Raw genomic sequence first — 9,415 nt, 5'->3', positions numbered from 1 at the left:
AGATCCAACAAGTGTCACCCAGATAAACTTTGAACACATTAAGGAATGCTAAATAACAGATTACAAACAGCAGTAGTCAAAGGAAGGAAAATATTCCTAGAGATTTGGCAAAAGCTCAGTTATAAGCCTAAATGTTTTTATGGATGATCTTGAAATTAAAAATATATATAAAAAAGTCACTAGCACTCTGTTTCAAAAAGAAGATATTGAAACACTGGGAAACTGAAGAGCTGCAGAATCATCTGGAGAGCAAGAGGAACTCTCTCAGAGAGGGAAAGGCAGGTTTCATATCAGACAGCTGGACACAATGAAAAGTCATGTTAATCAGGCTCAGGCTGCATTCTACACCTGCCTGGCTTTTTTCCATCCTGTGGTTCAGTAAGTTTCCCCTGTGAAACAGACTGAAACATCCTCCATTCTGCTCTGTTTCATTTCCAGCAAAAAGTTCTCGGAAACCATGACACTAATCTCAAATATATGTCTATAAAGGACACAGAGGCATCACATGATTTGATAATCTAGTGTATAGGAGCAGAACCACAATTACATCTGCCTCACACATGGAGGGATAATAACTAGATTTAAACATACAATACTGTACCTAAAAACAGGGTTACACCATGCCCCTTCAAGTTTTTTCAGGAGCACGAACACAATGAACATGCTCATAAGTGAAAGACATTGCCCACTCATCCTCTTCCACCACCCAGTTTTTTCTGAGATGCACTGTCAGCTGGGTTTTTTTCATAGGAAGGAATCTTTTTCCCCCATCCATTACCTAGAACTTCATTCCATAAAAACAAATTTGTCACTTTTGAGCACAGTCAAGACTCTTCTGATCTCAGCACTAATTCTGCCCTGATGACTCTGTCTGAAGTTAATTGCAAAAATGGGAGCCTTTTATTAACAAAAGAAAGATAATCCAAAACATTTTCCGAGTTGCTGTGAATAATCTCTTCATGAATCACAGCTCCGCAGTGCAAGGTTGCTGTTGTGAAAGACTGAGCTTGTGATCTGTCTGTTGCAGAACTGTGAGAGTCCACCTTCCCCAAGAGACTCTAGAATTTTTGATGATGAGAAACCACTCTTTCAGGACAATCCCTGCAAAGACCATTTGCCCGTAAGTGTTGAACAGATGTAAAAAATATGTCTGGAAGGGATCTCAAAAGGCTCTCCTGCATTGCCTTCTTCTATGCAAACAGCTGACAGCCACTTCCCACCTCATGAAACACTGGGAGAAATTGCAAGGTCATCCTTTAGGAGCAGTCAAGGCAAGTGAAGATGAGTGAGATAGGACAGTCGGAGTCCAGGAGAAAACTGAAGTAAAATTGGGCAATATGTCTACTGCTTAGGCTGAATATAAGTGGTTCTGTGAATAGCAGCTCAGTTGTTTATCTCCTGAAAAAAAAATTACCTAATCCAGGGGTATTTTTTGTTGGTGGTGAAAACTTTATACATTTTACAATAGTAATAATAACTTAAGAAATTTATTTTAAAGGATTACTGATGAAAGACAGCTAAATAAAAACCTCGTAGTGGACAGACAATCAAATCAGAGATGACGACCTTCAATAATGAAGATAAGCAGGACCAGTACAACGGATTAGTTATTTACCAAAGAAATTCCAGTTTGAGGGATTGCTGTTCTGCCAAATGGAAAACCCACCATGTAAATACTGTTTTGATACACATTTTAATGTTCCACATATTTCATTGTCTTACACAACATTATAATAATTTATATGAACTACATATAACAATTGTTAAAGTAACAAGGTAACAAAACTAAAACCAAATTTGCTGCTTTGAAGTTTGTTTTGTATGAAACCACTGCTAAATTCCAGTCTGTTTGCCTGAACATCTGTGTAAATAGGGTGGAGTCCAGCATGTCCTTAGGATGATGTGATTTCTACTGCAAGTATAACTGGCAAGTGTCAAACGTCTTGATCTTATCAAACCATAGACAATCCAAGAAATATCAAACAGAAAGTTAAAGCCAGTGTGTGGTGGCTAATAATTCCGCTGCTTCCTCCGTGCCACTGCCAAGCGCAAGGCCCGAATAATCAACTTCTCGTTATTCAAGACATTGTAATCAGTCAGTTTCACCAGTTTGTCAAAATTTTCTTCGCTGAAACACACCTCCCTTGTTGTAAACGGTGAGAGGATGCTGGAGACATCAACTTTGCCTTCAGCCATCTCTTCAGGACTCCGTTCCACACCTGAGGGACAAACCACAAGGAGATGCACCAATAAGGTTTTATTGTAGCATGTGGCTCCTATCAGTCATTTACATAATTATAGGTAGAAAAGGGAGATATGGAAGGAAAGATATAATTTGCCAGAGGGATGTAAAAGTAACCTAGTAGCACTGTATTCTTTAGCATCTGGATCAAGCCTGTATCCAAATATGATTTTACATCATTTGACATTTACGTCACCCAAACAGGTGGAAATCAGAACAACATTAGCTGCAGCAACGCTAGACTACTGCATAGTCTTTGTTACCCAAACAAGAAAAGCACCAGCAAAAGGTAAACAAGATACACCTGAACTAGATAAAATAACAACCCTCTCACTGAAAGTTCAGAAGAAATTATTGCACTCAGACAGAGGACATCATTCAAATTAAAACTGAAGATCTCTGTCCACTCAGTTCTCAGTCTGGGGGATTACTTTTAAATACGTGAACAAAACCCAGGTGAATGGGTTTACCACCAAAACCACCGGAAGGTTTTGCATCATTCTTTGCAACCAGCAGTGCATAACAAGCCCATGTCTGTAGAGTAAAATAGCTTGTGTTGAGGACCTACCACCCATGGTATACATATTTTGGGTTTTTTACCTTCATACTCTCTCTAGTAGTTCCTGTGATATAATTGCTTATACTCATCTCAAAAGTATTCAGAACAGCTTCTGGAGCTCAGATAGTTCAGACATACTGACACAGACCAGGTTTGGGTTTGGTTTTTTTCACTGATGAGACTGATAATGCTGACATTGGAACGGTAAAATATGATAGTGAGACATTAGACATGAAATGGAGAGGACTACTCACTGGGAAAAAGAATTTTTATTAAAATTGCTACCACAGATGACTCACCAGGAGCTTTATATTTCTTGAAGGTGTCATTTACTAGAGGGAAAAAAAGCACTGTTGGAGCTTGTGGACTGTCAGCATCTTCAAATACATAGCACTCCTTCAAGTTTTCCCTGTCTTCCTCACTTATCTCAATTTTGGGAAATGGAATTCCTTGCCCCAAGAAGTACTTCGCAATCTGATCCAGAGGCTGAACGAATGAATAAAATAAATAAAATTAATACAAAAAATCAAAACTGATCCAGAGACCTGGATATTTTAAATCCCAGCAGCTAGTAGCTAACAGGAATATTTTAAGGCTTGAATCTTCCTCTGGGAAGATGGAAATAGCCATAACCACACCAGATATTGCAGCATATCTTATTTTCCACATTGTTTTAGGCAAAATAAGAAAACAGTCCCTTTCTTTGAACTTGAAAATGAAGCCAAAAGCCACAGGACTAATTTCATAATTCCAGTGAAACAAGCTCAGAAGGGGAAGGCAAAGAAACTGCAAGAATGGAGATGAAGCATCTGTCCAGATGAAACATCAGTCCAGATTATTCTGTATCATTGTCTTGACATCTTCATTATTTAGCACTTTCCCAGTCTTTCTGTTCTCTCCATAACTGGTGATTGCTTGATAATGACTCCCTACTAACAAATACACTTATCAACATAACTTATGATCTCATGAAAAAAAAACTTTAACAGCTATATTTACTATAAACCTACGTTTATTTTTATATTATTCTCATTATATATGCAACACTACCTATAATTATTTTAATTATTAATCACGTCTGGCATCAGCCAGTACATTTCCCTAAGACTAATATGAGATAAAGAGGCCAAGACACATAGGTTTTCTCATTTAATTTGTTAAAATATTGTCAGGGTCTTTGCTTTTGCAACTCTTTCACTACAAGGATAGCCAAAATCAGTATCAGAGTACCAGAACACTTCTCCATCAGCTCTTCAAAACTCTTGAACCCAGTGCAGTGAAGATCTTGACAATTTTAAAATGCCTATAATCCATCACTGTTTTCTAATATTTTTCTTAGTTACTGAGAAATAAATCCCCTAATGATCTAAATAATAAATCAATATTAATGATCTAATTCCCATTCCAATACTAGAAAGTTAGGCGTTTTATCTGACGAGTTCTAGAAACAAAACCACCATGAATATCTCAGCTACCATGGCTTTTCTTACCAGTGTCTGGGACCCTCCACTGTAATTCAGATGTAGGATGACGTCAACCTCCCTCTTTGATCTCAAAAGCGGTGGGTAGCTGGTATTAATGAAAAAGCCAGTATCAACCAGGGAGAGTTCATTGTCTGCTGTTTCCATCAATTTATTTGGTAAGGAGTCTATCACTGTGTCTGAAACATAAATATTTTTCATTACAACAAATAAAACACAAGATTGTCTGCTCCTCTGAAGAAAGTTAAAAAGGGAAGAATGGAGAATTTTGTCCCATGTTGCCTCTGCCTTCCTTTGACTCTAGCAGTACTGATTTACAGGAGTGACACACTACTGTTTTTTCCTTCCTTCCTTCCTGGGCACCACAAGCTGCTTTGGCCCTGAAGGGGAGATCCCTCCTGCCTCCTTAGGCTAAACTCAACTTGTCTGCTGGAACACAATACAATCAGATACAATTTCCCCCTTCAACACACACCCCAAAACTGAAATGCTATTCAAAACTGGCTACATGTTTTTCAGTTGTAGAAGGGAGAAGTGGAATGTCAGAAGTCAGCCTCGTCTCTTCCTCTTTGTTGGAAAACCTAAATGAATTCCAAAACATAAACCTCCTTAGAATACTACTAAAAAACAGGCTGAGTTACTGTGCCTTTCCAGGTAGAAAATCCTTCACTCTCCAGGTACTTGTTATGCAGCTGGAAGCCTCTGATAAAATTGGGGTACTGTGCAATGGTTGGGCGTCCTGTTAAGACATCTCGCAGAGCAGAGGAGAGGACGCTCGAGGGAGTGAATAGACATGTGTCCACTTCATAGGGATTCATGGACAGAAAGGGTTCTTCTGCTGCAAGACAGAAAGAAGAAGTTCTAAGTTTAGGATGGTTTTCTGAAATTATCAATATTTTAAAAAAATGGAGTGACTAATACCAACAGTTATCACCTTCCCTCACCCCAAAGGTAAATCAAACATAGTTATAAGCCCTTAAGGTTTATGCTACCAAATAAAACTCAGCATTAGACAGTGAATTAAATGACAGATACCTGCAGGCAGCGGGCTGCCAGGCGGTCAGCCCCAAGTCCCACTCTAGACTTCCTCAAGTGATGCCCACCTCTATGGTAATGTGTGATAGACGGGAGAAATGAGTCCCAAAACATACAGAAAGACAACACTGGCCTTTGAACAGGACACCTTCTGAATGTGAATATCACTCAGCTGCAATATCAGCTACCTTAGAAGACCAGCCACTCCAGGTTCCCCGTGCAATTAAGAGCAAGAGCGAGCTTTCTCCACGGGCAGTTTAGTTAAGAAAATAGTCCTCTGCAAGAGCTGTTTTCTCTACACGCATTATTAGTGGCCAAGGAGAAACATACCCTAATTTAACAATCTTAAGATATGTTCTTAATACAACATGACTTCTACATGTCTGCTGGGGACTGTTTTTGTGTCTCTGTGACCTTTAGAAAAAGGAACATCTTTGCCAAAGAAGCATAATTTAGTTCTAAATCAGCCAGAAAAAAAATCATAGTTGATATCTCTACTTTGTCTTCTTCATCTTTTTCTCTCTGATGATATTTCTTTATGCATTAGACATCTTCACACAACATAAGCAATATATACTGGTGGTGAAAAAAAAATTAAAAATCTCACCAATATCTTTTACTCTGTCTCTGGTCCATCTGCACCAGAAGTCCTCTGAATCAGCAGCCAAATTCCAGACATACATCACATCTATGGAAAATATACTACTCCACATGCCTGTAATATGAACAAGTGAATAGAAGCTGATTGATGGAGTAGCCTTGGAAGAATTTTAATTGATACATACCTTCAGTTCTTCCACTTGGATACTTCCTTTCTGTCTGTATGGATACCTTCACAGGCATATTTCCTGAGTATGTCCCTGCTAATGTAAACTCGCACCAGCTCAACCTGTTTGCTGATGTCTTTCCAGTGCTGCCCACCACAGGCCATGAACTCACTAGTGCCAGGTGTCTCTCAAGTAGACCACCTTTCCCCCTAGGCAATAGTCACCTTGCATATAGCAGATTCGAGTCTCTGAGAGCTTCTTCACCATCCTTCCCATAAAGAATTCACTTCCAAAATGTTCTGCACGGATAGATGCTCCATATTTCAGGAAACCAACTTCATAGGGAGTGAACTCCAGCCACTCTATGGTAACAGCAGCCAGACCATGAAAAGGCAGTAATATGTTAGCTATTGCTAAGCAGAAGAATACTAGAAAGCAAATAATGAGAAACACACTGGCTAGTTCATAATATGCTCTTCACCAGCTATAGCTGTGTCTGTATTGCTTGCAGTACTGATGCCATAAGGTCCTTCCACATCATGGGAGGGCAGTCCCTGGCTGTGATACAGCAATCTCCAGCAGAAAAGCCCTGTCCCCTTAATGTGGTTAATCTTACCCAGAAGTATGTATTGCTCATGTATAACTTGTTCTCTTTAGGGCTCTAGTGACAGAGAGCTCAGTATTCATTTGGTATCATGTATTCAGATGCTCATATTAAACAAATACTACAAAAATTAATAGTAATGGAGATTTTCCTGACACTGGACCCAAAAATTCAAAGTTCTCCCATTCACTGTGCAAAACAAGACCATGTGGAACCATCATAAGAATTTGTTTTATTACAAGGTTTTTGTGCCAGGATAAATGGTGACTTGGACATCTTCTGTGGTAAAACCATGTTTCCAATTCTGGCAATATAAAGAACTCAAATGCTAAACACTTAATATTTGTTTGTTTTTTTGTTTTAGTTTTAGTCATTATTATTTGAAATTTTAATAGTTGTTTGGGGTTTGAGGGTTTTTTTGCAGTTAGAGTGAAAGAACTATTGTATTATTAAAGCTGATTATGTGGATATTATTTAAGTTTGGATTACTTAAATTATAAAGTTGTTAAGAAATCTAAATCATAACCATTACCTCTGAATGCCTGGGCACTATAGTTGGACTTGAGGTTGATGGCCACATAGATGGGCAATGGGTTTTGACCATTATCCACTGCCTGCCGTTGGTCCGAAAGTCTGTGCTCATCTTTCTGGTTTTGATTAAAAATAGTTAACGGAACGCAGTGAAAAACAACTTACACTTGAAATAATATAATGTGAATTATCAGCTTTATCCAGGTTCCCCATTCCCATTCCCAGCTCACTGGATTGCTCAGAAATACCTACCATGGAATATTCCAAACTTGGCAAATATCCCATAAGAAGCAGCTACACCCTATGTGGGATCTCAGATTTTGATATATGCAGAAAAGTTGATTGTAGATTCATCAAGAAAAGAACCCAAAAAACATTCCCAGGAAAAATTATGCTGGCAAGTGGAAGGAAAGGTTCTTTCCTTGGCTGGTTCTTAGCAAAGAATTTATCATATTTTAAGATATTTTGCAAGTATATGCGTATGCAAGAATATATTCTGTTGCACATGACAATTTAAAACTTCCTTGTGTAAACATAAACCAGATGGAAACTATTTAAGATATACTATTTTTAAGGTAATAAGATTTCTATCATTCTTTCTTAAAACTTGATATCATATTTAGAGAATGGTCTTTCCCACTATTTGAAACATCTCCATATGTCACATACTAGGTCACTTTATAAATGCATATCTTCATTTATGCTAGAGAAGCAAATTATTTCAAATTTTTAAGTGCCTCTTCTAGTGAGAATATTTAATGTCCAAAGCGATTTTTTTTATGATTAAAAATATTTTTTCTCAGGAATCTTCTTTCTTTAAGGAGAAAGAACACCTTGGACTGCTATGCCCTGGCTCCTTCAGTTCAAGGTCAACCTTTCTTCATATCAACAGCAGTGCTTTAAAAATAGATCTGAATATATAATATTTAATCAACTACTAAACTAATTATTTGCATTAGTAGTACTGAATAGCATCCCAGGATTTATTTCTTCTTACTAGTAGCTATAGAAGTTCAACAGGCTTGTGGAAAAAAAAGGAGTAATACCTTATCATGTAGCATGGATTCAATTACAAGCCCCCAAAGGTCTATGAAAGAGGTGTTATGTCCTTCTTTAGACCTCTCCATCAGGTCATTATAATAGTACTTCAGACAGTCCAAAGAAAAACAACAGGTCTTGGATTTGGTTACTTGCTTGCGAGCTTCCTTGATTGCGTCCTCCAGATACTTTTGTGACCAATTAGCATCCTCATATAAGTTTGCCATGGTCCTGAAGAAAGGTTAGAAGAAAACAATCAAAGAGGAGTAATACTGTGGGGGTTGCCTTCAGAAAACTTTTGTGCAACCTGTTTACCTGTTCCTTAATTCTTGTGGGATTCACAACTAAAAATTAAACATATTTCAAATACTCTCATTTCAAGAGCAAACAAAACCTCCAGTCTTTCCTGGTTTGGTGATGACAAAAGTTTCTGTGGGTCCAAAAATTATCTTCAAATTCAAGGGAGAAAAAACCCCAAGACTCAAGGATATTAAGTGCAAAGGCTCCACAGGTCCTCCTCAAATTCATTTCTTGGAAGGTGGGGAATATTCTAAGGAGCAGTCACTACTAGTTTGGTCTAGTCCTACATTCAGTTCCATGTATCTGCTAATGGCTTGCGCCAGTGAGAAAACTGGGCAGTCCTTAGGCATGTCCTTGTATGGCCATTATTTGTCTCCTTGAACTCATAACTCAGACAAAGTTCTCAGACCACATACATACAGAGAAGTTAAAAGAATTTTGGCAAATCCTTAGAAAAACTTACCATTAAGTTTGGATATAAAGGACTAACACTCAATTCAGTGAAAAAAAATTCTCCACTTCCAAACAGGTATAGAAGAGAGAAGGTACCTAAAACCTACTTGATTAAATACCTTAGTTATTTTAAGTTTGACATCTGCTGTATGCCCACTAGAAGAAGAGAGCACTTAACAATGAGCAACCATAGTTGCAGTTTCTCCGGGGTCAGTAACTTGGTGCCATTTGGTGGGCTTCCTGTGACATATTAATTCCACTAGGCCCACACATCTTTTACCAGAGGGAGATGCACTGTAAATCCAAAATAGAAGTGAGAATAACCAGCAAGTGGCAGGCATAAATTATTCTTTTCATCTTCCTTCAGTTTCCAGTCTAAAGACAAATTTGTTGCATTTAGTTTAA

The 9,415-nt window shown here is 38.1% G+C and overlaps 1 protein-coding gene across 1 annotated transcript in view; it reads right to left on the bottom strand.

Annotated features, from left to right (window-relative positions):
* Nucleotides 1–2,010: 2,010 nt before the first annotated feature.
* Nucleotides 2,011–9,415, bottom strand: part of LOC114003103 (cytosolic phospholipase A2 epsilon-like) — a 32,413-nt gene continuing 25,008 nt past the window's right edge. The window contains exons 14-21 of the mRNA XM_027749738.2: nucleotides 8,266–8,488; nucleotides 7,221–7,335; nucleotides 6,309–6,446; nucleotides 5,925–6,032; nucleotides 4,929–5,120; nucleotides 4,292–4,461; nucleotides 3,101–3,287; nucleotides 2,011–2,219 (exon numbers count right to left, since the gene is read on the bottom strand). Coding sequence (XP_027605539.2) covers nucleotides 2,011–2,219; nucleotides 3,101–3,287; nucleotides 4,292–4,461; nucleotides 4,929–5,120; nucleotides 5,925–6,032; nucleotides 6,309–6,446; nucleotides 7,221–7,335; nucleotides 8,266–8,488 — 1,342 coding nt within the window. The remainder of the gene's footprint in view (nucleotides 2,220–3,100; nucleotides 3,288–4,291; nucleotides 4,462–4,928; nucleotides 5,121–5,924; nucleotides 6,033–6,308; nucleotides 6,447–7,220; nucleotides 7,336–8,265; nucleotides 8,489–9,415) is intronic.

This window comes from Pipra filicauda, unplaced genomic scaffold, assembly GCF_003945595.2.
Source record: "Pipra filicauda isolate LSUMZ 115617 unplaced genomic scaffold, ASM394559v2 scaffold6_size6359152_pilon, whole genome shotgun sequence".
Lineage (NCBI taxonomy): Eukaryota > Metazoa > Chordata > Aves > Passeriformes > Pipridae > Pipra > Pipra filicauda.
Note: the sequence above shows the minus strand (reverse complement) of the source record. Positions and strands in the feature narration are given on the sequence as shown.